Here is a 26,011-nt window from a genome sequence, read left to right on the forward strand (position 1 = left end):
TAAGTGTCTGCGCGCTCCAACTTCGCGACTTACAGAAATTTACTAAATTCTTCACGCTCTCACGTTCGACATATACCAAAGGAGCTCTTCCAGAACTCTCCCGTAAAATTTAATCGTAATTTATCGAAATTTACGAGCATTTTCCGAACATAACTTTATGAGCAACCTGAAATGACTAAATAAACTTGTTGTGTTGCTTCGAATGATTATGGTCAAACAAAAATCCGATATGGCACAAGGAGACTCGCGAATGCTACCTCGTGGGTGCTTCTGGTGTCCGACCAAGGTCAGTCCAACAGGAAACCCCAATTGACCTACATTCTCAAACCCCTACTCTTCAAATTCCGAAAAAATCCACACCTGAAGACTCCATTACGTCTCGCGCGCTGGTTCAAGGCGACGACAATTTGCTTAAACGGTCCTCGCAAAAAAAAATAGAACGGAAGTGTCAGAATTCATTTGCAAAAACGTTATTTATGATGAGAGACGACAACAAGGATACCGGGTGTGATTTATGCCATAGGCGTGGAGGGGGTTCAAATATTACTAATAACGCCACCAACACCGATAAAACAAAAAGATTAAGCAGTTTCCGACAGAAACACGCGGACAACGTCACAATGTGCTCCGATGCCAAATCAGAACACAGGTATGTACCATTTTTGGCATTTTGACAATTTAGCATTGTTTTTCTTCTCACCCTTGCAGCGGTACCGACGATGATGGAGAAACATCTCAGAAAGACACGCAGTACCAACCCCTTCAAGCAAAAAGAACTCAAAGTAGAAAACATTGTGGGTGGAGAGGCGTCGCGGCGCAAGTAAGTAAAAACAACAACAAAATGAACAAAATTAAAGTGTTTCTAGAGTTTTGTCACTAGTGCCGTTATGCTAAGTTCGGCGAGTTGTGGAATGCCGGTCGGATATTCCGCTATTCTTCTACCCCAACTCAAGTACCCAAACGAGACCTTGCGGATAGATGACGAGATTGGTTCTTGGATAGGTAAGTCCGACTCTATTATACAATCAAACCAATCAATAAATCATTAGTTTACATCAGGCCAGACGAGTTCACTGGTCTCTTAAGTACTATTAATAAGCCTACCAAAATCGTTGTTGTTGCTTGATGGGCAAAATGTGCATAATCGTGTGTTCAAGGCTCGCAAATTAAGTGGCGTTATTTTGGGCAATCTGAGAACTGGACAACAACAATAACACCACTGATTTAATACGATGAGCCGATTTTTTTTACCAGCAAATATAGCGTTCGGGCGCTATAACGGTCGTTTCTAAAAATTTAGAGATCTAGAATTTCAATTTTTACACTCCATTGCTAGAAATTTCGGAAGGCTTTTTGTCCTTTTTTGTCCTTAAAATTTTTATAGACAGAAAATTATAGAGCAAAAGAAACAAATTTTGCGAGTATCGAAGATTCTCATATAATGGAACCCCGAAGCTCAGCCTGACGTCTCCAATTTTACGATATTCTTTTATTGCGGCAATTTATCGGTTGCACTAAATTATAAAACGGACTAAAATCGAACTTTAATATCGCAATTGAAATTAAATTATCAGTTCTTTCATCGGCAAGCGTAAAAAGTTTCAACGTAACAGTTTTTTCCATTTATTTCCTTTCATTTATTGATAAAACGAAAGAAAATTTTAAAAAGGAGAGCCAGATGATTCCATTACTCTCTAGTACGAGAAAAACTGCCTTAGCTCGTTGAAGCAGAGAAAATTCGATAAAAAATTGTATATTTCGCAGTAGCAAAGTAAGTTTTTGCTTGAAACCGAAATTTAGTTTTACTCAAACTGGCTAACTTCCTGGCGGTTCTTTTCCTTTCTTGCAGACCGCTCGGCGTCGGTCATCAACCGAACAAGAGTGTCCGTCCAATGTTAGGAATATTCAAAGCAATCAGTCAATTTAACTCAATAGTAAGGTCATTCACTTGTCGTCACCTTCAAAATACAACCAGTTGTTTAGATTAGGTGGAAAATAGGTCAAGATCGTTTTAGTTTTACAAATTGAACCTACCACATACCGGCTTTAATTTATTGAGAACTGTGGGGTGGAAGCATGGAAACGATCGATTCTACGGGACTCTTCTGGGTTTATTGAGTCCGTTTAATTGTACCATTGACACGGAATCGACGAGGTAAGGATAAAGGAGGAATTAGGTCAAGATTGGTGTTTACGCACATTGTTTACTTGTTTGACTTTGTCTTGACGGTAGAGAGTGATCTCAATCCTTTGGCGGATTACCAGAAGTGACTTGAACAAGGATAATGATTTGTTGATTACATATTTGCATAGTCGGATTCGCTTTCACGTCTTATAATGAATTAAAACGGAAAGTCTCACTTTGATACTGACCCTGGCCACTTTTGCAATGATGAATTTAATTAGATGTGCCGGTTTAAAGGTTGACAATTTAAAGCTCAAAAATTGAAAATATTCAACTAGTTAACGGTATAACAACATCGTCACAAATATTTCAAATATTTTAACCGGAGTTTAAAAATTCCAGAGAGACGCTTTTCAAAACGCCTTGCAAAATCAATCAACGAAAACAGCATGGGGTTAAAAATAAACAATATTAACAAAAAATCGAGGAGTAATTTTTTATTAATTCCGAGGTAAATTCTCGTTAGTTTATCTTGTCATTAGTCAAAAATAGTAACATCCACGTCTCTGTTTTTCACCCTTCATTTGAAACTCCCATTAGCATAAAATGCAAATTAAATTTCCATCCGCCTCCTTTCCATCCTCGTGTCTCATTTAACCTAGTTTTTGTTGATTACGTCCATTCATCATCCCAAAATGGGACTAACATGTTCACGTTACCGATTGATTGAATCTTGATTTCGGCTCAACGAAAATTTTCGACGCTTTGATTTTTGTTTACAGCCAGCGTTCATTCAGCTGCTACTCCATTCGGGTCACTTTTGAGTGGAGTCCTAATGGACCGTTGCGGCAGAAAATTAGCTTTACAGATAGCTTCAATGCCTCTAATCATCGGCTGGATCCTCATTGGACTCGCTCCCAATCACGCTATCCTTCTGCTAGGACGCCTCGTTGCAGGACTCTCAGCGGGGCTAACAGCGGCAGCGGGACAAGTAAGCGAGCTTAAGAGAACTTATAACATTATAACAATAGTCTAGGATAATCACTTAAAGGATTAACTTTGAGCTACATGCTTTGTCATTTGTGTTATCCAGGTCCTCATTGGGGAGATTTCAGAACCACATCTCCGAGGCATGTTCTCCAGCGTCCCGTTCGCAAGTTATTCCTTCGGGATTCTGCTAGTGTACGCTCTCGGCTCAATGCTTCCCTGGAGATATGTCGCGGGTCAGTAACTAGAATTTCTGTGCGATGGAAATAAAACATTGTCTGTTTACAGCTTTGAGCACAATTCTACCCGTTTTGGCGACCGCTATATTTTTCTTTTTGCCGGAAAGTCCGGTGTGGTTGGTGAGACACGACAAACCGGAGAAAGCGCGAAAAGCTTTACTGTGGTTGCGTGGGGGCAACACTCTCCAAGTAAGTTCATCTAAATAACAATCGAAATTATGTTAAAATACAATTTTTTAGGCTCGTCTGGAAACGGAGCACCTCACCGAGCGCACAGAGCTCGAGAAAAAGCACGCGTCGACCACGTCGAGCAACCAGCAACTTTTCTTCCGCCCCGAAGTGATCAAGCCATTCATCATCATTAATCTCTTCAATTTGATGCAAATTCTCTCAGGTACCTACATCATTGTGTTCTACGCAGTGGACCTCCTCAGCCAAATCAACGGGGAAAGCATCGACCACTTCATGGCCGCTGTTTTAACAGCCGCAATTCGCTTTATCTTTGCTCTGGTGGCAAGTTTGCTTCTTGCAGGAGTTGGTAGACGAGCTTTAGCAATGACTTCCGGGCTAGGAACGACAATTTCAGCTCTTTGTTTAGGTACATATTTATATCCCCGCGATAACTGTTTTTCTTCATCCTCAGATGGCTACTTTGCCGCCCTCTGTGTGCTGTTATACGTAGCTACGAACACTGTAGGTTTCATGATTTTACCCGGAGTTATGTTGGGGGAATTGTTTCCTGCAAAAGTTCGAGGTTTAGCCGGTGGACTCACTTTCATGATTTTTAATTTCGCGTTGTTTGCGGTGGCGAAAACATTTCCGTTTGTGAAGAATGCGGTGGGAGTTCATGGAGTTTTTTGGATTTTTGGGGGCTCGTCGCTGGTTGCGAGTATATTTTTATATCTGATGCTACCGGAAACCAAAGGGAAAACGTTGAGTCAAATCGAGGATTATTTCCAGCAGAAAAATGTTACTTGGGTTGCGAGACGGAGAGGAGAGGAGAAGACTGAAGATGTGTGATTAACTGTTCAAAGTACAATTAGGCTAACTGTAATTTAAAAAATAAAGTTATTTATTTCATTTTTAGATGTTGTTTTTAATAACATGAAAATAGCCATTTTTTGTTCCCTCTTTTGTTCGGTTTCTATAAGCCAATTTTCCAATTATTTTAGATTTTCTTCTGATTTAATTTTCCTTAAACATTGTATTTCTTGTTGTAATTTTACTTTTTCTCTAGATACTCCACGTTTACTGCATTCTTTGTAATTTTAATCTTACGCAAAATTTGTAACAGTCAACTAAATGTCGATATTCTCCATAAAAAACGGTTTTTGAGGCTATATCCCCAAAGTAGAGATCGAAATGAATAGGATATAAATTTTTATCAAAATTCAATGTTCATCGGCTAAAATGTGCTTAAAATCCGCAAAATTGTCGAAAAATCAACTAAATTTGACGCTAAATGTTGGTTTTCTCCATAAAGTGGAGATGTAAATGCATAAAATATTAAAGTTTTATGAAGATTTAATGTTCAATTCTGAAGAAATCGATTGAAATGTGCTTGAAATCCGAAAATTTTGCAAAGCATGATATTCAAAGCAGGTAAATAAATAATTAGCAAATAAGTCTTTTAAAATTTATTGTACGCTTTTTACATTGACGGTTACAAACGGTAAATCTTTCAAATCTACTCGAAAATTCCTCCAACGAAAATACGCACAAAAATCAAAACAATTTTTTAAAACAAACAAAAATTTTATAAGATTTTCCGCGTAGGTTTGAAATACGGTACACTAGGACAACTCTACCGTGACAAATACGTTGGCCGCTATGGAAATCGGCACCAAAATAACTAGCCTCAAGTTTACAAAGGTTTACGGAACGCTTTTCCGGCGTATTTCGCTCCAGATCCCAGTTCCTCTTCAATACGCAAGATCTGGTTATATTTAGCCAAACGCTCTGATCTGCAAGGCGCTCCAGTCTTAATCTGTCCTGTTGAAAGACCGACAACCAAATCGGCAATGAAAGTATCTTCAGTCTCTCCAGATCTGTGAGAAACCATAGTTCCCCAACCGTTGGCTTTGGCCAAAAGATGTGCCTTGATAGATTCCGTGACGGAACCGATCTGGTTAACTTTCAACAAGAGGCAGTTGCAGGCTTTCTTCTCCACGGCAGTGGCGATACGTTTGGGGTTGGTGACTGTCAAGTCGTCGCCAACAATTTGGATTTTAGTGGAGGAAGTGATGCAGGTCCACGAATTCCAGTCGTCTTGGTCGAAAGGATCCTCAATGGACACAATGGGGAATTTTTGGATGAAGCCTTTGTACGATTCCAAGAGTTTTTCTCCGGTGATCCATTTGCTCTTGTCGGATTGTGGGTTTTTGAAATCCAAATCGTAGAGTCCATCTTTGAAGAACTCAGACGCTGCGACATCCATGCCGATTTCGATGCGGCCAGTGTAGCCGGCTTTATCAATAGCCGCGACGATCAAACTCAAAGCTTCTTCGCCTGAGGGAATATTAGGGGCAAAACCACCTTCATCTCCCACAGCGGTGGCATCCAAGCCGAACTTGGCTTTAATGACATTTTTCAAATGATGGTACACTTCCGTTCCCATCTTCATGGCCTCGGTGAAAGACGACGCTCCCGTCGGCAAAATCATGAACTCTTGCATGGCCAATTTATTACCAGCATGAGAGCCTCCATTGATAACATTGAAAGCAGGTACTGGAAGAATGATATCTTTATTTCCAGCAAGCGCCGCCAGATGTTTGTACAAAGGAATGTTGTTTTTGGCAGCACCAGCTTTAGCAACCGCTAAAGACACTCCAAGGATAGCGTTGGCCCCAAGTTTAGATTTGTTTTCAGTTCCGTCGATTTTCAACATTAAATCGTCGATTTCAGTCTGGTGAGTCACCTCGAGATTCGACTTAAGGAGCTCTGGAGCGATGATGGAGTTCACGTTTTTCACTGCTTTTAGAACGGATTTTCCATGGTAGTTTGCTTTGTCGTTGTCTCTGAGTTCGAGAGCCTCGTGGATACCTAAAAATGAAAAGTGCAGAGACTTGTAAAAGGTACAAAGGAGGTTAGTTTACCAGTGCTGGCTCCAGAGGGTACAGCAGCACGGAAGAGACCCAGATCTGTGACTAGATCGACTTCAACGGTGGGGTTACCACGGGAGTCGAAGATTTGACGAGCGAAAATGCTTTTCATTGGCATCTTGGTTATGAGGGAAAATGCGCGCTGTAAAAAAAGGAAAACTATAGTTGGAGTTTTTGTCAATGTTAATGTTGACATGTGGCAACTTGTTTTGAAATAATGTTGACAATCATTACTATACAGGGTCCGGCAACACTTGTGTCCACCCCCAAAATCGTCTTTAATTTTAAAGACAAAATTTTGAAAATTTGCATACGCTCACAGTTGACGAAGTTCTAGAAGCTGACAAAAAAATTGTTTTTTATCACGGTTTGTTTAGCGTCGCGACGCTCAAGAAGTCTAATTTTTAGCGATTTTTGACTTTTTGCGGAAATATTCGCGAATTCAAATTTTTTTCGACATAACTGTAACAAAAATATTTGAATTTTTGTTTTAAATCAAATACAAATTGTGTTTAAAATTTGCGAAAAAAACGCTGCTTTATCAAGTTAGTTTTTAAAATTATGACGGCGCAGTGGCAAACTACGTTTACACCAAAATTTCACAAGCCACTTCATTCACTTTTATAAAGGCTAATTTTGATTAACACGGGCATGTTGCACTTTATGGACACCACAAATCGTTAATTAACATCGACAAAGCGACAATTTCACCAATTTTGTTACAATCTAAAGCGACCCAAAGGATAGATGTCATTTGTGACACAAGATGTTGACAGATGGGTGCAAACGTAGTTCCCAATTTTGACGTAATGAAATTGGAAACTAACTTGATAAAACAGCATTTTTTTCTCAAATTTTGAAGACAATTTGCATTGAATCTAAAATAACAACTGAGATATTTTAAACATATTTATATTGAAAAAAAAATAAATTAGGGGTTGATAACACAAACCCTCACAATTACCTAAAAATTACATTTTCAAAGCGTCGCGACGCCAAAACTATCAGCGATAAAAAACAAATTTTTGCGTCAGCTTCTAGAGCTTCGTCAACTGTGAGCGTATGCAAATTTTGAAAATTTTATCTTTAAAATTAAAGATGATTTTGGGAGTGGACACAAGTGTTGCCGGACCCTGTATAGTCAAACTTTTGTTACCATGCGTTTAATCAGTATTTTTATACATCACCCTATTATTTTCTCATCACTCTACAGACTTTATCAAAAGATAAATTAAGATGACATTTTATGTAAAATATATCTCCTGCATAAACAAAGTAAAGTCGTCAGACTGGACTGTTACTGAAAAAAAAAATTATATTGTGTCACGAAGGAACATATTTGCGGCCGCGTTCGGCTGGCCACAGGTCAGCCAGCAACAATAATTTTGTCGTAATATTGTGCAATAAATAATACACAAAATATATAAAATATATTTGCTTATATACAACAGAAAGATCAAATATATAAAATATATCAGAATATAAGAATAAATGACCAAATTTCATTAGTTTTATTATGAACTTTATAATACTATTATACCTAATGGTTGAAGCCTCTTTTTATGGTTTAAAATTTGAAAAAAAGACCAAGAATTTCGAATACACAAAACTGTAATGAAAAAGCAACCTGCCTATTCAAATCAAATGGAAACGCCATCAGAGACATATAATGTAAATTTCATAACGAAACTGAAAAAAATGTTGTACGTAACAGCAATAATACATAACTCATTAATAATAACTACACTAAACGACAGGACTAAAATTAATACAGCAAAAGAAGAATGACCTTCATTATAAAACCGAAAAAAGTTAATCACAGCACACTAGACCCGATCACCGAAACGATTAAAATCAATAAAATCATTCAAAATCTGTATCTAGATATAGGTAAATTTTAAATATAGTAAAATACTTACATAATTACAATAAAATCGAACAGGAATCTTATTTCTTCTGCCTGGCAGCCGGCACAAAACTAAAGTGTCAAAATATGACCTGTCCACAAATTACAAGGTGAAATAAAGGTCACCAAAGGTCCCCTTGCTGTAAAAGTAGGAAGTTATATGTCAGGCGCCATCTTGAATTTGTACAGTTTTCTATGTGCGCAATATACTTGTTGCGCTGTTGTTCACCAGAGGGCCCAATATAATATTTTCTTATAAAAAGTATTACCCATGTAAAAAATCGCATTAAAAGTATTTTTTTTAAGTTTTATACCTTAGATTTTTTCAGAAAAACTGCAATAAACAAAAATTAAAATTTAAATGCGAATTACCTAATAATTAATCATGTAAAAAAATCTAGTCAGTCCACTAAACTTCAAGTAAACCATCTTCAAATTGTTTTCAAGAATGAATGGTACAATTTTTACAAAATTTCAGTACTCGAAAACACAATGTTATTAATATCTATTTATACATTAATCTCATGTGAGTAAATAACATTTATTTTCTGTCACAAAACTGATAATAAACACTTCAATGAAAGAAAAACTATTCTAGAACTGCACCATGTCGTCAATGTTTTGACAAACAGAACAATACATTTCTTATCTCATTTTTCAGTGCTTTAAGAATATTATTTACCTAGTAATTACCTAGTTCGAATAAAAAATTTATTTTTATACAGTCGCGACCACAAACTTTCGGCCATCAAACTCGTTTAATTGTCATAATGACAGTATGTAATGCATCTTCTCTCTTTAAAATGTCAAAAATTACCTTGACGTTGAGAGAAAAAAAAAAGATTGCAAGGATCAAAAGAATACGAGCACGGAAATTCTGCACAACCTTGAAACATCTATCACCTAAAATTGTCAATGTCAAATATGTATCACGCAATTGCTTCCAAATTAACAAAATTCGTCCCGTGACTAGTCACATGGTGTTATTAAAATGTCTCATCCGCCAAAAGGAATTCAAATAAGTACCTATTTACCTAAACTAGTCGTAACTAGTTTAAAGAAAGACAAAATTGTAATTCAATTGATTTTAGTTGGTTAGTCATCAAGACTTTCTCTCATCAAACACGAATGAATGAAATATCGCCCTGGTTTAAATTTATTCATTATTCTAAATTCACATTGTTACTGTGGTTTTCTAAATGATTGCCCGGCGTACCTCGCCTTGTCTCCCATCTCCTCTTCAATCCGTAAAATCTGATTATATTTAGCCAATCGTTCCGATCTGCAAGGTGCTCCAGTTTTGATTTGTCCAGTTGCCAGTCCAACCACCAAATCAGCAATAAAAGTATCTTCAGTTTCTCCAGATCTGTGCGAAACCATAGTGCCCCAACCGTTAGATTTAGCCAATTTGTGTGCTTCGATTGCTTCAGTAATAGAGCCAATTTGGTTAACTTTAAGTAATAAACAGTTGCAGGCACATTTTTCAACTGCTGATTGGATACGCTTCGGATTGGTAACAGTCAGATCATCGCCAACAATTTGAATGTTCGTACCGGCGTTCATCAGAGTCCACGACTCCCAATCGTCTTGGTCAAATGGGTCTTCGATGGACACAATGGGGAATTTTTTCATATATCCTTGGTACGTTTCAAAAAGTTGGGGTCCCGTCATGACGCTTCCGTAGTCCTTTGGTTTATCCGCGCCGCCTTTCTTACCTTTCTTGTCTTTTCCTTTCTTCCCTTTCTTCCCTTTCTTCTCTTTTTTCTCTTTTTTCTCCTTTTTCGCCTTTTTACCCTTCTTATCTTTCTTTTTACCTTTTTTTCCCGGTCCGTCACCTTTTGCACCCTGTCCACGGCTCTTGAAATCCAAATCGTATTTCCCGTCTTTGTAAAACTCAGAAGCGGCACAGTCCATGCCGATTTCAATCCGTCCGGTGTACCCAGCGGTCTTTATAGCCTCCGAGATCAACTCAAGAGCGTCTTCAGGTTTCGAAATGTTCGGTGCGAATCCACCTTCGTCACCAACAGCAGTGGCTTCCATACCAAAGCGGGTTTTAATAACATTTTTTAAATTATGGTAAACTTCTGATCCCATCTTCATAGCTTCAGCAAAACTATAAGCACCGGTTGGTAAAATCATAAACTCTTGCATTGCTAATTTATTCCCAGCGTGTTCACCTCCGTTAATTACATTAAACGCAGGGACCGGAAGAATAAGATGCTTATTTTCAGCAAGATCGGCGATGTGTTTGTACAAAGGAAGTCCTCTTTTCGCAGCACCAGCTTTCGCCACCGCTAAAGACACTCCGAGAATTGCATTTGCTCCTAATTTTGACTTGTTTTCAGTGGAGTCCAGTTCGAGCATGAGTTTGTCGATTTCGCATTGTTGGGTCACTTCTAAATTCGACTTGACGAGGAGAGGACCGATGATATCGTTAACATTGCAGATTGCAGTAAAAACGGATTTTCCCATGTAGTTAGATTTATCGTTATCTCGAAGTTCTAAAGCTTCATGAACACCTAGTGCGAAAAAACAGGATTTTTGGACAAAAAACTGAAAATTGGGAGTTACCAGTGCTGGCACCCGACGGCACAGCGGCGCGAAAAAGACCCAAATCTGTTATTAAATCAACTTCGACGGTGGGATTTCCTCTGGAATCGAAGATTTGGCGGGCGAATACGCTCTTGATGGGCATGTTTTTCACGATGGAAAATGCACGCTAGAAACAATAAATGAATGTGTAAAAAGGATTAGTAAGGATCAAAAAAATGTCGGGACTAAAAGTACTATAATAGTCAAATAACCTTCATTTTGGCTAGGCCGAAAGTCACTTTTAGTAGTTTCACTAAAACAGTTCGAGGCTAATATTGGAATATTAAAGACGAAAACTTACAGAATTTTGACTTGAAGGCTCAAAGTTGTCAAAAGATAAATTGTCAAAAAAATTTGACGTGGAATTTAATTCGACAAAAACTAGAGACGCAGCTCTATGACCTTCCCATGTTTTCTTTAACTCCCAAAAAAAATATTTCCACTCGGGAAGGACACAGAAAGCAAAGTAATGATAGAAGGAAGATACTCAGAAGAATTCACAATAAAAAAGGTGTTAAGACAAGATGAGCCACTCTTAAGAAATCTCTTTAACTTCGTTTTAGAAAAAATTACACGAGAATGTAAAATGCAGACAACTAGATAATTTATCATCGCACAACTTAGGATTAGTTTGATCATTCTTACAAAATTAAAAAATTGGATCAAGAAGCAGCAAAATACAGGCTAAAGATAAACGGCCGAAGACGAAAGTAGAAAAATTTGTATACCTATGAGAAACATTAACAAGAAAAGCAGAAGAAGGAAAAGAAATTGATAACAAGAAACCGAAAAGAAGTAGAGAAACAAGATTACAAACATCCCTGCTGCATGCAAAAAAAAACTTGAAATTTGGCAAAGAAAAATCCGGCAATAGTTATTTGTTTCATTAGGCTAGAAAATGGTCATTTGGAAATGCAAGGAAAGTATTGAAATCCAAGCCCGGGGGCGAGGATTTCAATTTCCGAGCATTTCCAAAGCATTTTCTAGCCGTGTCAAACACGAAATTTTGTGCGCCGACAATTATTAATAGTTATTTATTTTGACTTTTGGTTTGAATTCGAAACGTCATTCCCTCATTTCAGGGAATTTCATCAGCTGGAAAATTGCAAAATAAAACCAACTATTCGAAATGTCAGGTTTGACTGCCTAGACATTCAAAAGGTGATTTTCTTGCCTCAAATGAATATCACAAATCTCATGAAAAATGACGGAGGCGCACAAAAAATATTTGGGGGAGTCAAGACACAGAACAGAAAATGAATCTGTAGAGCTGTAATATAAATATGTTCCTGCATACATATAGGGTGTTTTTAAAATACAATTCCAAACATTAAAGATCTTTAGCAGCCTTAAGGAATCGAATTAACTATTTTTTATTTTTTTCTAACCATAATAAAAAATCATCTTTACCTTTAATCTAGTAGAGAATTGGAAATTTTGACCAAATATTTGATAAATTTTATCTCGAAAACAAAAACTTTTACATAAAGCACTTTTTGTCAATTGATTGTGCTTGTCTTCACCAATTACCGGCTTGTCATTAATAGTGTATTTCAAAAAAAAACCTGTATTTGCTCTTTAGCTCTTAATTTTTGATATTCTCATATTCTACACTGAAGAAAAAATCTAAAAATTAAAAAGCGAAATAATTTAGATTCTTTCTATTAAGTTCGGACAGGCAAATTCTAAAACTTCTTTAAAAAAATTATATTCTCTAGTTTATAAATTATATATTTTTTTAAATTAACATATACATCCCTAATTTCTCAATGATTTTACGTTGCAGAAGACTTGAAAAATAAACCTTTACCTTGCAAATCTTCCAGTTAATCTAAATACGTCTAGATTTATTTTACTGGGCCTCTTGACGGCCAATGCAATAAAAGGTGCTCTCAGAACCGCGGTTCGAGTCTGTAATTATAGTATCACGAGATAAGTAAAATTTAACGCAGTAATGGTAACGTTTGAATTGTAGGTAATAAATTACCAGTCCAGGTATCCTAAGTAAAGAAATTTAATTAGTGCTTTCACCTGTGCTGTCATTAATCTTACATACATTGTAAGTTATAAACTCGTTGTAGTTAATGAATTTATAATGGGACTGTTGACTGAAATAACCATTTCTGCAATAAGAGTGACAATTTCTTCTTCATTGCGTTAATTATGAAAATACTGATGCGAACAATATTTTTCTTCACATGGAGAGAAATTTTGAAATTTTTTGGCTTGATGTAGCCTAAAAAATAGCAAAGTTCCTTTGGAATAATTTATCGATTCCCTTCGATTTCCTCCTTTATTGAAGATTCTTTTTAAATAAAATCTTTTTCTCGTTTGTCCCTTACTTAATTTTTAACTGGTCTTTAGAGCATGGGCAAACAAAATAGTTTCCCTCTTACTTTAGAAACCACAATAGTATATTATGAAACGCGTTTCATAATGAACATTTTGCCGCAAACACGTTTTTAGGACACGACGAGCGCAGCGAGGAGTGTCATAAAGTAGTAAGTGCGGCAAAATGCATTATGAAGTATCATACGCTATTTTTTCTATTTCGCCTTATTTTAAACGAAAAAATTTGATTTCGAAATCTAGGCAAAATGTTCGAGAAAAAATTCGAAGTAGCCAAATCCAATTTCAGTCAGTTTGACAGGGGTGACGTTTTGAGGTTACTGTAGCGCAAGGGAGCCAAAAGAGCGAAGATGTTGATCATGATCATGATGGTTCTCTTGCAACCAAAGAGTTTTTCTCAGATGAATTATTAAGCCAAGTACAACAAGAAATAATAGTGTATTGATCGATTTATCAAGGTTTAACAAAACCAAAATCTAAATTGTCAACGTTGACGGCAGGTTGACGGTTTGTCTGCTGCAAACCTAAGAAAAATATATGTTCCTGGGAATATTGGCACGGGATTGGTTCATTATCATACTGAAATACGCTCAAACGCGTATCGAAATATCTTCATTATGAACGCGAAATAGAAAAAATGAAATAACACCCCGTTGATCACCTAATGAGACTTTAACAACACCAGTCTAATTTCCGCGAAGATCCAATTTTTTGCCTACCATCACAAATCTCCTGATTTTGAAATCCACTTCATCACACTCCTAACCGGCTAGTGATTCATCTGGGAAATAATGGAACAACAGATGTTCATTTTTCGAGGAATGACTATAATTATTAGGTCAATTTTTTGCGTGGAATGACGTGAAGTACGTGTAGCTGGTCATGTTGGTGTACGCATTTTCGTTCATTTTTGAGTTCCATTGACCTATGTGGATTACCAATTTAGTTTTCTCGGTTTTCTTGGAATGAATTAAATGACATACCCACAATCGTTCTAGAATCATTTTTTCAGGGTACTGATGAATGAAAAACTGCAAGTCCATCACTCGCGTTTACAACTAAATGAATCACTTTGATTCGATAAGTAAATAATGGAAATATTCTTTCAGATTTATTGCTTTTGTGCATTGTGTACTATCACAATGTTCAGATGCAATCAATTTCGTAAATGCATAGAATATTGATGAATGACAAACCTATGCAATAAATTACAATGATAATGACTGAATACGTTTTCTTTACTTACTTATCTTTGGTAGGTAGTCATAAATCAGTCTTCGTTGACGTACTTCTTTTCCATATTTCATTGCACAATTTTTCCATTCCAACATAATATTTACAGCGTAAAATTAGGTTATTAATGATGATAGTAGTAGAGTATTTTTAGGAGGGGATGATCCGATTGGTATTTTATTAATGAATTCCTTTCAAACGATAAAAAGTCATCATTCGAACAGTAAAACATAAAAATGCGTCGCGTTAGCGTATCTGCATATTATATGTGATCTGATTAGTTAAAATTGCTTTTTCTAGTTATTCCAGTTCTTCTCAAAAAATATTCCAAATTATAGTGGAAATATTGAAATCCAAATAGGAAAAAGATAACGAGAAAATTTACGTCGAGAATTGACGTAGACACATATCATACATATCTCCACGATTAAACTTACAATTTCTAGAATTAATTTAAGATTAGTTTAATCTATTCGATTAGTACTCTTCCATAGAAACACACGTCAAAAATCTCTACTCAGCACTTGGCTGTGATAAATTTTCGATACGTAAGAATTTTTTGTTACTAACCACGTTATAATGTCGAATTTCGCTTTTTACATTTTTAATAAATGAGCATTTTGTTAGGCAATAAAATACCTAACATTAAACTATAAAATAAAACCATAACTACAATACTGTAAGCACCTATTATGGACCATTGTTGGCCCATCAAGAATGTTTACGCCTGTTCCCATAACTATTAAATTTGCAGCAGTCAAAATTCTTGTTATAGTAGTATCATAAAATTTTAACTGTAAAAATTTATGAGTTTTAGTTCGTTATAAGAGTTATGAGTTATTACACCGCTTCAATAGATTGATGTTCAGACGTGCAATAACAATTCGGCAACTAAATACAAAAGTTTAACCCTTAACACGCAGCAAGGCTTCGATGAATGTTTAATGTTCTTCGGAAGAAAAAACTTGCTTAACAAAAAGAAGGTGGTAAAATGCAATGTCTGTGAACGCAAAGTCAGCATCGAATTTTCTCGACTTGATCAAACGGTTTCCATGATTTATTGACTTCTGACTAATACGATAATTATAATTTATTTAGTGTTTTATCTGTGTTGGATGTCGTTATTAATTCATTTTGTGTCGTCATAACTTGTCAGCAAATTGGAAAAAAATTGAGACGGAATTGGTTCTATCTGTCCGACAAAAATAAATAAAAATTATTAGGTACGCAGTTTTAATAAATACTTCCCATGGATTAAGAAATAGGAAACTTTTACACTTGTTTATCATGTAATGTCGTCATGACGCTGGGAAACTGGAAACGACTTCAATTCTTTTTTCTGATAGTTAATTACTTATTATAATCTCACAGATTCGCATTAAAATAAATCTTTCAATTATCTTGGAACAGAGCCAAAGGTTTTGACCAAGTGCAGATTTTTCTTCAATCAATGCAGTGAGATAATCGCTTGTACACTAATCAAATTTGACATTTAATTAAAAATGAAGAAATATGGAACGATTCAGAAATTGATTTCGTTTAAAAGAAATAAATCGTCTGGAAGCGTTAAATTAATTTAAATTTCTTTTTGTTTGTACCTCCAGGGTCTCTTCGAGCACCTATCTTGTAGATGTACGTAATAATGAAACCCCATAATTAATTATTAATTATTAAAATCAATTTGGCATTTGGAAGTGTTTAGTGGAGCAGTCTTACTTTTAACACGTTTATTAATTGGGCTAAATTACGATCTATTAAAATAGAGGATCCTAAAAACCTAAACTAATAACAAATCTAAGAAATCCGAAGAAAACTAGAAATCCGTGTCTTCCTGAAGAAGAGCTCTGTAGAGATAAAAGTGTTGAAGTTGGCAACAAACAGTTCATCTAAAAAAAACAAAAAAATCCAAAAATCTGACAGGAATCCAAAGAAGTCGATTATGTACTTCGATGCAACTGAAGAATTTCAAGAATGTCTCTAAAGGATAAATAAGATTTAAAACTATTCAAAAAAGCGTCTGGTTACAAAAAATTACAAAATATATATATATATATATACAAAATACAAAATATATACAAAATACAAAATATATACAAAAAGACATAAAATAAAAATAAATACAAAATAGTTCACAGACAAAGTGTCTTTTGCAGACCTTTTGACCGTTTAAAACAATGAAGAGCCATTTCATGAAACGACTCGACTATCCGGCCACAAGTTTGAGCAATCGTAAACATTTTAACCCATTTCTAAGTAAATTATAGCTCTATCAACTCGTTTATTCAAAAAGGATATTGACTTCAACTTCCAGAGATTTATAGCTCGTTGTGTAGAGGATCCTCACAAGACCTGTAAAAACAAGCGACTCCAAGTAATCTAGAAGCTTCTGTGATTTCTTCATTACATTGGCAAGCGTGTAAACTTTCCTGTGTCCTAGTTAGTGTTAATCGTACCAACAAAACTGTTAAAAATGAGTTTGTTTCGACTTTAAAAGTATCAACATCATGAATCACATTCCGGCTCCCGTCATGGGCCATAGGTGGCAATTTGCATATCCCAATAAATTCGTCTTGTAGAGCACGTGTGCGTGCCTTTTAATCGTTTCCATTAGCGGTAATTATATAGAGACATTCCACAGCGCTGGGTCGTGTCATATTAATATTCTAAATGGACCGATTCCGGCGAACAAAGGTGACAGGATCATGGGAACGTCCACTTGAATTGATATTGCATCACCTAACACGTGGTCGGAATAAGCCGGTGCAGACTGCTCGGTGCCTCCGCTCTGAATCGGACGTCATCAAGTCGACCGCAGCAGCGACTCTCCTCTTTTCAATGCTAATCCTAATGGCCTGTTGCGGTTTTTTCGCGGTGTCGCTTTCAACGCAGGTGTGCACGAAATTTCAGAGGAAAAAACAGCCAGACTCCGCTGGAAGTTATTGAAGGATCATTTTGTTTGCCGGCTGGGGAAGCGGGATCGTAATCCTGGCGAGAAAAACGAAAACTGGAAAGCGCAGCGACAAGTGAAAACCTCCAGACTTTGGATAAGTTTAATCACTCTGTGGCTCCGGGAGCGGTTCAGCCACAATTAACCGTTTATTACTTTCAAGAATCATAACGACTTTTTCATTGACAGAAAACTTGAGCACGATAAAAACTGACGGGCGAACTATTTAAAAAATCATAATTCAGTTGTACGTCCATAAAAACAGAGTTCCTGCCCTAATGCAGGTGAATACGACGGGAAATAAGGGGTCAGAAGCTCCGCTTAATTATAACATGCTTTCAGTCACGTAGGTATTTAAAGTAAAAGGCACACTGAAATTGTTGGCAGTGAAAAATTGAGCAGAACAACGTCTAGAAATGTTTCAATACCCGTACTTTTGCAACATTGTATCAAGCACCTCTAATTAAAACCGTTTACAACCGTATAATTTTCATCCAACCAGCTACTTACCAATGTTTATTAAAAGTGTTCGTGACTGATTTTTCAAACTGGCAGCTATATATTAACAGGGCCGGCTCCGCGGATGGAGCGGAGAGGGACCGCCCCAAGCGGTATAATGAGAGGGACGGCGAAGAAAAATAAAAATTAACGGACTGAAAGAACCAACTTGTGGCGGTAATTATAAAAATTGTTTTTTCAGCTCTTCGCGCATTGGTAGTAACGATAATGATAAAAATTCGGCGAACTTCTTAATGTTAAACTACTTGAACTGGTCAGTTTTGCATTGTGCTCTGATACCATCAATAAAGTAAATTTGAAGCGACAGTTTGTTTATATTGATTAAGACCAAGGTCGGGTGTCACCAGAAACCCATTATTGGCCTCAAACGTTGTTTGCTTTTTTTCTATCTTCACATTTTCTAACAAAACTAAGTGTCCACATCGAAAACAATAACATTTGATTAGAAATCGGGCATTTCCACGAAATTAACGCAAACATTTGCGTAACGTTTATCTTAGAATGTTAACAAACTTGTCCCAAACACCTGTTGATCTCTTTGTACCGTGTGGGGGTAAAATTCCGGTTGGAAATCTCAATTTTTGCGCGGAAGGTACAAGCCCAAAAGTCCCGAAGGAGAGGCTTTCCAGCAGCTCCGGTCTTGAAACGTGCGCGCGCACTTCTTCTCAAGACGGTTATAAAAGGAACGACAAGATTCTTCAGATTCACAAGTTGTCAACACGTAGTTTTGAAGAGACAAGTGTAGTTGAACCAAATGGCCCTCAGATACTTCGTGGTCGTGGTGGTCGCCCTCTTGTGCGTCCAAGCTGTGAGCGCCTTCAGGCTGAACAAGGTAAAAAATTAGTTTTTTGGTCAAAATATCTACAACTAGAAGGAACCACCACTTTTTTTTTAATTTTCGGGACCAGCAAGAGGTTTTTTCTAATTTTTTTATCGTGGAAAGTTGCGTCAGCTCTACGACTACCTGCACCTGTCTACCTGTTTTTGGTGGTCCGAGTTTTTAGATAATCGGATGTCACAACGCGCTTCCCGCCTGGACGTAGTAGTAATAGTGACCTTGCGTTAAAGGTGGGGCTCCCATTCGAGTATCTCAATGACTCGATCTCATTCAAGTGCTCATACGTTCTCTTCATGTTTATCTTTAACCCTTGTTGACATTTTATCTAATTGTTGTTGAATTGACGAACATAAATCTCGATTTACGCATTAGGAATGTTTTTGGTGTATCCACGACCCAGCTGAACCCCTGGGCAATTTGCTGCAATCAATTTATTGGGTTCCTTCCGCAGGACGTCCTGTGTTTTATCACCGATAAATAATCGAATTGTTCTAGAGAGCGCTAGCGTCCAATCCGTCAGAGGCCGAAGGCAAGGAAATCTGCCAAGGAAGAACGCCCTGTGGATGGGCGGTGTACACCAAAGTTACCCGATACATCGATTACTTCATGAAGAACAAGTGAGAATTCGAAAAAAAATGACAAGGGTAGTTTACGAATTTTTTTCGCAGGTGTGACTGCGGCAAGGGGAAAAGGTGTCTTCGGGACGACGACGACATCTCCATAACTGCGTACGTCTACCGCTGCAAGAGCGACGACAGCACTAGGAACTCATGAGACCGAGCGATTCGCTAGTCGCAAAAATGGACTACCGTTAGATTCTGCCTCTTTAGTATCCAGTATTTCAGACATTAGTACTTAGCACGGTTCAGTGCCGTTTTTTACTTAAACCAAAAATTGTCGTCTTACAACTGTGCAATAATCAGGTATTGCCGCCATGTTTGTAACTAGTTAGGACTCCAATCTTACTGGCTGAGTAGATTTAGTATTAGTTTAGTGTTCCATATTACTACCTGTGCTGTATTTATTATTATTTATGTATTTATCTCAGTATTTGAAAAATACTCTCCAAATTCTCGATTTGTTTTTTATAACAACTGATGCAATAAAATGTTTATCATGTTTTCATTTACGTCGTGCTTTGATGTAAACGACAAAGTCCTGTTTGTACATTTTATTCATATAATGTTACATAGATTCCACAAGCATCTGAGTATTTTTTTCTTCTATGGCTAAACTGGAAAAAACTCAAAAATTCGAGTTCACACGATTTCGATTTTCTAAAATAAAATTAAACAACATGAGCACGATCGTTGGAAAGACTAAAAGCACCAATTGTGGCTACATTGAGCGACGTCTCCTAATAAAACAATACAAAATTTGGCATCGACTGCTATCGTTTAGCTTCCGGAAGAATATATAAAATTCTACTTTAATATCACATATTAAGGCAATTATAAACGTTTCAAGGCAATTGTTATAATTGTTTTAAGCATGATATTGTTACTATCTTTAAAATTAGTGTGGGACAATAGAAGCGGGACACCCAAACTTTTAAAAAAATTAGAGTTTCATGTGGTGTTAAAATTTCGTCTTATTGTTAAGATTAAAGAAAAAAAAAATTTTGGGTGGCCCACTCGCTTGGTCCTCCCGTAAAAAATAAATTGGAATGAATAAGTCATTTCAAAAGTAATAAAAAGGTAACACAACCTTAAACCATTATATTTTACGGCGAAAAAACCGCCGCAGCAAACTCAATCATTCGTTGTCAGTTTTTTGCCTTTGTAACCTCTCGGGATGCGAACATGCCAACTGTGAAAAATCTCTAACTACATCGTTGAACATACTATCACCTGTTAGACCATGCTCGGATTCTTTCATCTCATCATTCAGACGGCCCAATCGTAATCTAAAACTAATGAATCAAAAAACTGAAAGAAAAATTGGAATACCTACAGTGTTACGATATCGGCGTGTTCTTTCTGTTCCGCCATTTGCAGTGGAACTTTACCCTCGTCATCTTCTAAATGCTGATCCGCTCTATGTTTAAGCAGTAAACAAACTTGGGCAGTGTGACCTTCCTGTGTTGCTAAATGCAGTGGTGTTTTTCCATTTTGGTCCTGCGCGTTGATTTTGGCTCCGTTGAGCATGATATATGCGCACGGCATTACCGAACCCTTAAATAAACAATACAATAAAATTTCATCTTGTTCAAGCACCTGTCTTACACTTAAGATGGCTTGGTGGATAGGACTGCGCCCTCTATCCTCTAGATTAATCCATTGCTTATCCGCCCCAAGAGCGAGAGCTTCGCACATCACCGGCAAGTTGTGAGCGGCCGCCGCTTTGTACAACAACAAATTCGGATGGAGTTTATCGATGTCTTCTTCATCGACGGTATCTTCACCTTCGCCACCTGTTGACTCCTGGTCGCTACTCAAATCGATAGTACCATCTAACGGCTGCTTATCTAAATCCCCAAATAACAAAATACTCGATCGTTGTTTCTTCGGTGTATTCGCTTCGCTACTTTCACTCGTTTCGGACTTCCGCGAAACATCATCGTCGGATTTAAAGAGAGCCTTGTTCCGTTTTCTAGTATTGTCGCAACTGCGTGGTCTTCGTCGGATTTTTCGGACGCTCCACTTTCGAATTTCCATTAAACTTGCTCGAGAGGTTCTTTGTTGGGAGTCGAAATGAGGGAGGTCCTTGACGAATTTCTTGTCGACATATTTGGCTTTGATCCAGGTCTCTCGAATGGTACTGTAACGCACTTTTAAGGGTTGAAAATGGAGGCGTGAAGACTTACCCTGGGCAATCGGGTGAAGCTCGAACAAAATCTGCAGGCACTTGGGCTTCGTATATTTTGTTTACGATAGTATTGCCTATTTCGACCATCACTTTGATGATTTCGGGTTCCCAGTCGTCTAAAGTTAGAGACCGGACTTTGCTGTAGTGGACTCCTAAGCTTCGGTGGACGCCCGAACACTCTAAAGAAAGATTTTTAAAAAAGAAAAAAAAAGAAAATTCGAAGGTACCTATGCATAATGTGATGCCTAAGTTGATGCTGGCCCAATGTGGGTTGAGGCTACCACAGTCGCAGCAGTGGTTGTTACCAGGAATTTTAAGCAGTTGCTCCCACATTCTGGAAAATAAAATCCGATTTTGATGTAAATTGTGTTAATATTGGTTGATCCTCACCTAATTTTTTTAATTTTGTTGTTGTTATAGTTGGCAATTGCGCCGTTCCCGCTTTGCTCGCTACTCAAATTATTCAATTTACTCGCGTTATCGCTAATTTCTATACTATGAATCCTCTGCAAAGCAGCGCCAATTCCTTTTTGCAAAGCGGCAATCCAAGCCTCATACATTTCCTTTGTATCAGCTTGCAACATATGACTCCTACAACAAACGTGTACAACCTTCATAAAAAAAAACAACAAACTTTATTACTTCGACGGTGATAAGACCTCAAAACAAAACCGACGCTCGCCATCTAAGACTGGCTTAACAGTGCACAACCGCAGATCATCTTCCATCACAGTTTCCATTTCTTCGCCAGTGCGTTTCCTATAAACTAATTTATTGTCGTAGAGATAAAACCATCGGCGATTCCACGTTTTAAAAGCGTTGGATGTTCGCTTGAATAAGTAGCCTTCCATTTTTGGTAAATTTTTGCCGACTTTCGGAGTGATGGCTTCAAGGTTGTTAACAGCGGCGTGTCTGTTTTCCAGTTCTTTTTCCACCATAATTGTTTCCTCGCGCATAGTCCCGATCTGAATAAGATTCGTTAGTCGGAAAACGTGAGTCAGGTTGCAAATTTTACGATTTTATAGTGTTATGTAAATTAGGTTTTGGGGTACAATGAGTGAAATTAATTAATTAAACTATTATCATAATTTAATCCCGAAATTATCCCCGCTTTTACCCAAAAGAAATGCGTTTTGCCGAGTTAGCATATAAAACAAAAAATTTCGGAGACCTCTTACAACACGTTTAAACAAATAAAAATTATTCGTGGCTCAAAATGCTGATTTTAACACAAAGATTATGAATTTATTATTCTGATAAGAACATTACTGAAAGAAAGTATTGAGCTCGATTTCTTTTGTTCTTGTTATCAAATAATTGATTGTTTTTCTGCATGACTTCATTAATTGTATCCAATAAACAACAGTTTTGGACATCCAGCCAATGAACGGCAAGTTACGAATGAGTTGGTTGTTCAAATCCGTTTTTTGTTATAAAAACTACTGTGATAAAGATAATGCAGACCAATGAATAAATACTTTTTTGGTTTTTAATCCGATTTCAATCCCATTCTCCATTTTGTTACAAAGAAGAGGCGGATCTTTACATGACTATTTCCAATATTTGCCTTTTTTGGTCTAGAAGTTTGTAGTTGGTCACGATCAATGAACATATCAAAAGTAATTGCCTTACACCTAAGAAGATTTCAACTTATGGAGCTAAATCACCGCCCCGGAGCCCCATAACTGATAAAAAGCGCACAAGCAATCTGAACAAAAATTACCTCCTCCGCTAAAGTCTTAAAAAAAGGTTCGAGATCGGCGCACAAGTCCGAACCTTGGTGATAATACGCAGTACATGCGTGCATGTATGATAATAACTGCAACAAAAAACGTTATAAGTTACTCGTCAAAATCGAGCTTTTACCGTGCTAAGAATCTCGTGACGCTTCTTTGTCTGGAGCAAACTTATACTGTTGACATAGTCAAGAGCCTGATGTCCAAAACAGGACCTCACTGCTAGTAAAACATTCTCCATTTCCTCCACTTCCTGGTGCTTGCTGCGAGGGGTTTGGGAATTTCTCACGAGAACGTTATCATACTCTGAGGAAATTTTTTCAAAGTGTTGTTTGTAGTCACGTACGCTCTTAATATCGCTACAATAAAATCAATAAAATGGAAATTCTAGAATTTTATATTTGAACAAACTTTTTAATGAAAGACGTGAGATTCTTTAGAATTGTCCGTGATGCTTGGTCAAGTAGTATTGTATGGAATTTGTTCATTTCTTGTAAGCTATGAATAAGTTTGTTTACAGAAGATAAAACAGTGGCGTCCTCACGAAAATGCGTACTTAAATCCCACAAACTGTTGGCAAATAAGCTGTGAAAAATGTGTTTATTAAAACAAGCGATAGCAAACAATGATTCATAAATGAAATAGTTAAAAAGGCGGAACCAGACGCTTATCAAAAGAATAACAAAACTAACGTAATTAAAGCTAATTGGACAAACCTTTGTTGAGCAACATATGTTTTTCCTGAATCAACCATTGTCCCACATACTTTCAATATTTTATCCAATTTCTGTTCAAGCTGATCGACGCTTGCCTCTTCTTCTTCTAAGACGCTCCTGAAAGACAGAATAAACAACTCGTTAAGAATTAAATGAACTTACCTGAACTTTGGAGAATCTCGCAAGCATTCTTCCGGTTCGATTTTACCCACCATGTTATAAATCTTTAAACTAAGTGGTCATAACAGTTTAATGCTCCATAAGATTGAGAACGCTTAAATTTGAGTCATCGTTCAGTACAACCCACTTTCTTTATTATTGTTAACGTCAAACGTCAAAACATCAGCTGTCAGATCGCAGTGCTACCAACTGACCGAGTCGTCTGTCAAACGTCTTTTTTGCGGAAAATTCAAATGTATTAAAATTTTTAAAATTTATTATTGACTTTAAACGTCTGCAAAAAGACAGTAAATGTCCACATTTTATGACAATGGCGTTAAAGCTACTAAAATTACAAATTTTCATAAAAATAAGTTAAAAAAAATTTTTTTTTTTCGGATTAACTAAAAAAACAAAATTGAAAAAAAACGACAAAAACACTTTATTACGAATGCTTAAAAGTAACACTTTGTACAATTTTCGGTGCGGATCGACTTCTTTTCCTCCTCCCATCCAGCTCGGTTTCCGAACTCCGCGACTGAATTCCGGAAACTTGGAAAACTTCCAACTTCGACTCGTTTACAACAGGCAACTGCAATCCTCTTTCTGACTGGGGATGTTTCAAACCAATCTCTTTCTCATTCAAGATTGTCAGTGTGGGAAGACTCGCTTTTTTTTCTCGTTCAAAAATTTTGATTACTTTGTCACAGTTTCGTGACGACCTTCCTCTGTGCGTTCTACTGCTGGTTTCGCTTTTTGTTCGGTAGATTTTATCGCGTTTTAATCTTAGACTTAATTGGTCTACTTGCGTCTGCAAGTGCAAGTTTTCGTAGACTAAAGAACTGTTGTAGTTCACGAGCTGTAACGCAAAGAATTAGCTTTGACGATTAAATGAACACCTCGACTAACTTGCAAGTATTTTTTATTACTTGGGGAGAGAGGAGCGTCGAATTTTTGATTGAGAATTTCTTTTAGTTCGGTTGTTAAAGTATCGAGCTTCCTCTTTAAATCGGTTACGACCTGTTGAAATTAACCAAAATCGGGTCAAAGATGTTGATACATACCAACTTGTGGTCTTCCTCTGCTTTACACAGCGATTTGCACAAACGAGTCTTTGTTTCCTTCATCCTCAAAAACTTGACGCTGAGGTTGTAATTGGTCTGAAGCGTATCCTCCAATGTTTTCTTTAGTTTCTCGATTTCTCCATTGTCGCTCCGCGTAGTCATGTTTGAGCTGCTTAAAGCTCTTTTCAGTTTTTTGTATTCGTTCATTTCTTGACAATACATCTCTTTTTCTTTAAAATAGAACTGTCTCTCATCTTCGAGTTGTTGCACTAGGTGGTTATTAGACCTCGTAATCTTGGAGAGGTTCATCGAAAGCTTCTCTTTTTCTCTCGCAAGTTTCGCTAGTTTAACTTCTTTGTTTTCAGTGTCTAGCTTCAGAGAGTTGAGGGCATCCTTCAAACTGTTGACTTGCCCTCTCAAAGACTCAACTTCTTGAAGTAAATTAGACGACCTGTCGGTCATTTGTGGTGCGACATTACAAGATTTTTGACGTTGAAAGACTTTTCTGTAAAGTTTCATGAGAATGAAAGAAGAGACGATATGACACGTACCCGACTAGCTTAGAAGGACCCGACAATTTCTTGTTTAATGCCTTTCTCATGTAATTTTTTTCGGATCCGCATATCAGTTAAATTATCTCATTTTGGTGACAAAAATGTGAAGTTGCGTAACTTGATTTTACAATTTTTGTT

General features: G+C 37.0%; 6 protein-coding genes across 7 annotated transcripts; 2 read left to right on the plus strand and 4 right to left on the minus strand.

Moving 5' to 3' along the window:
• Positions 1-463: 463 nt before the first annotated feature.
• LOC148168509 (facilitated trehalose transporter Tret1-like) lies at positions 464-4,426 on the plus strand. The gene is made up of 7 exons (XM_088045540.1): positions 464-649; positions 709-820; positions 867-1,002; positions 2,908-3,116; positions 3,219-3,348; positions 3,401-3,540; positions 3,592-4,426. The coding sequence occupies exons 1-7, from the start codon at positions 477-479 to the stop codon at positions 4,369-4,371; spliced, it is 1,680 nt and encodes a 559-aa protein (XP_087901666.1). The 5' UTR covers positions 464-476; the 3' UTR covers positions 4,372-4,426.
• Positions 4,427-5,115: 689 nt separating this feature from the next.
• Positions 5,116-8,495, minus strand: LOC148168510 (enolase-like). Its single transcript, XM_088045740.1, has 3 exons — positions 8,372-8,495; positions 6,447-6,594; positions 5,116-6,393 (listed from the first exon to the last, which is right to left on the minus strand). Exons 2-3 carry the CDS (start codon positions 6,568-6,570, stop codon positions 5,216-5,218), a joined length of 1,302 nt encoding a protein of 433 aa, XP_087901866.1. The 5' UTR covers positions 6,571-6,594; positions 8,372-8,495; the 3' UTR covers positions 5,116-5,215.
• A 1,045-nt stretch (positions 8,496-9,540) lies between these two features.
• On the minus strand, positions 9,541-15,087 carry LOC148168511 (enolase-like). Of its 2 annotated transcripts, XM_088045307.1 has the most exons (4): positions 15,079-15,087; positions 10,930-11,053; positions 10,212-10,877; positions 9,541-10,088 (listed from the first exon to the last, which is right to left on the minus strand). In XM_088045307.1, exons 2-4 carry the CDS (start codon positions 11,051-11,053, stop codon positions 9,541-9,543), a joined length of 1,338 nt encoding a protein of 445 aa, XP_087901433.1. In that variant the 5' UTR covers positions 15,079-15,087. The 2 variants fall into 2 exon arrangements, with proteins under 2 accessions (XP_087901433.1, XP_087901432.1); XM_088045306.1 differs by lacking the exon at positions 15,079-15,087 and having other exon boundaries at positions 9,541-10,064.
• A 3,582-nt stretch (positions 15,088-18,669) lies between these two features.
• On the plus strand, positions 18,670-19,965 carry LOC148168512 (uncharacterized). The gene is made up of 3 exons (XM_088045336.1): positions 18,670-18,830; positions 19,332-19,453; positions 19,505-19,965. Exons 1-3 carry the CDS (start codon positions 18,753-18,755, stop codon positions 19,608-19,610), a joined length of 306 nt encoding a protein of 101 aa, XP_087901462.1. The 5' UTR covers positions 18,670-18,752; the 3' UTR covers positions 19,611-19,965.
• A 27-nt stretch (positions 19,966-19,992) lies between these two features.
• CenB1A (Centaurin beta 1A) lies at positions 19,993-24,470 on the minus strand. The gene is made up of 12 exons (XM_088045334.1): positions 24,259-24,470; positions 24,097-24,213; positions 23,792-23,965; positions 23,511-23,739; positions 23,368-23,463; positions 22,287-22,609; positions 22,035-22,235; positions 21,872-21,978; positions 21,643-21,823; positions 21,062-21,596; positions 20,790-21,010; positions 19,993-20,742 (listed from the first exon to the last, which is right to left on the minus strand). The coding sequence occupies exons 1-12, from the start codon at positions 24,309-24,311 to the stop codon at positions 20,592-20,594; spliced, it is 2,388 nt and encodes a 795-aa protein (XP_087901460.1). The 5' UTR covers positions 24,312-24,470; the 3' UTR covers positions 19,993-20,591.
• Positions 24,471-24,655: 185 nt separating this feature from the next.
• LOC148168514 (uncharacterized) lies at positions 24,656-25,947 on the minus strand. Its single transcript, XM_088046210.1, has 5 exons — positions 25,871-25,947; positions 25,320-25,824; positions 25,165-25,275; positions 24,705-25,114; positions 24,656-24,659 (listed from the first exon to the last, which is right to left on the minus strand). The coding sequence occupies exons 1-5, from the start codon at positions 25,918-25,920 to the stop codon at positions 24,656-24,658; spliced, it is 1,080 nt and encodes a 359-aa protein (XP_087902336.1). The 5' UTR covers positions 25,921-25,947.
• Between the last annotated feature and the right edge of the window lie 64 nt (positions 25,948-26,011).

This window comes from Gnatocerus cornutus, chromosome 9 (assembly GCF_029298725.1).
Source record: "Gnatocerus cornutus isolate USDA-ARS CGAHR chromosome 9, icGnaCorn1.1, whole genome shotgun sequence".
NCBI lineage: Eukaryota > Metazoa > Arthropoda > Insecta > Coleoptera > Tenebrionidae > Gnatocerus > Gnatocerus cornutus.

What these genes read in the sequence shown, in the direction of transcription:
- LOC148168509 (XM_088045540.1), top strand. Translation starts at nt 477, where the DNA reads ATGATGAGAGACGACAACAAGGATACCGGGTGTGATTTATGCCATAGG. An exon ending in GGAGAGGCGTCGCGGCGCAA is followed by an intron (nt 821 to 866) that starts GTAAGTAAAAAC and finishes AAGTGTTTCTAG; the next exon opens with AGTTTTGTCACTAGTGCCGT. An exon ending in GTGGGGGCAACACTCTCCAA is followed by an intron (nt 3,541 to 3,591) that starts GTAAGTTCATCT and finishes ACAATTTTTTAG; the next exon opens with GCTCGTCTGGAAACGGAGCA.
- LOC148168510 (XM_088045740.1), bottom strand. Translation starts at nt 6,570, where the DNA reads ATGCCAATGAAAAGCATTTTCGCTCGTCAAATCTTCGACTCCCGTGGT. An exon ending in ACCCTCTGGAGCCAGCACTG is followed by an intron (nt 6,394 to 6,446) that starts GTAAACTAACCT and finishes TTTCATTTTTAG; the next exon opens with GTATCCACGAGGCTCTCGAA.
- LOC148168511 (XM_088045307.1), bottom strand. Translation starts at nt 11,053, where the DNA reads ATGCCCATCAAGAGCGTATTCGCCCGCCAAATCTTCGATTCCAGAGGA. An exon ending in GCCGTCGGGTGCCAGCACTG is followed by an intron (nt 10,878 to 10,929) that starts GTAACTCCCAAT and finishes TTTTCGCACTAG; the next exon opens with GTGTTCATGAAGCTTTAGAA. An exon ending in CGATTTGGATTTCAAGAGCC is followed by an intron (nt 10,089 to 10,211) that starts GTGGACAGGGTG and finishes AAGGGAAGAAAG; the next exon opens with GAAAAGACAAGAAAGGTAAG.
- LOC148168512 (XM_088045336.1), top strand. Translation starts at nt 18,753, where the DNA reads ATGGCCCTCAGATACTTCGTGGTCGTGGTGGTCGCCCTCTTGTGCGTC. An exon ending in GCGCCTTCAGGCTGAACAAG is followed by an intron (nt 18,831 to 19,331) that starts GTAAAAAATTAG and finishes GAATTGTTCTAG; the next exon opens with AGAGCGCTAGCGTCCAATCC. An exon ending in GATTACTTCATGAAGAACAA is followed by an intron (nt 19,454 to 19,504) that starts GTGAGAATTCGA and finishes TTTTTTTCGCAG; the next exon opens with GTGTGACTGCGGCAAGGGGA.
- CenB1A (XM_088045334.1), bottom strand. Translation starts at nt 24,311, where the DNA reads ATGGTGGGTAAAATCGAACCGGAAGAATGCTTGCGAGATTCTCCAAAG. An exon ending in AACAAAATTAAAAAAATTAG is followed by an intron (nt 21,979 to 22,034) that starts GTGAGGATCAAC and finishes TTTATTTTCCAG; the next exon opens with AATGTGGGAGCAACTGCTTA. An exon ending in TCCACCAAGCCATCTTAAGT is followed by an intron (nt 21,011 to 21,061) that starts GTAAGACAGGTG and finishes TGTTTATTTAAG; the next exon opens with GGTTCGGTAATGCCGTGCGC.
- LOC148168514 (XM_088046210.1), bottom strand. Translation starts at nt 25,920, where the DNA reads ATGAGAAAGGCATTAAACAAGAAATTGTCGGGTCCTTCTAAGCTAGTC. An exon ending in GGTCCTTCTAAGCTAGTCGG is followed by an intron (nt 25,825 to 25,870) that starts GTACGTGTCATA and finishes GAAACTTTACAG; the next exon opens with AAAAGTCTTTCAACGTCAAA. An exon ending in CAGAGGAAGACCACAAGTTG is followed by an intron (nt 25,276 to 25,319) that starts GTATGTATCAAC and finishes TAATTTCAACAG; the next exon opens with GTCGTAACCGATTTAAAGAG.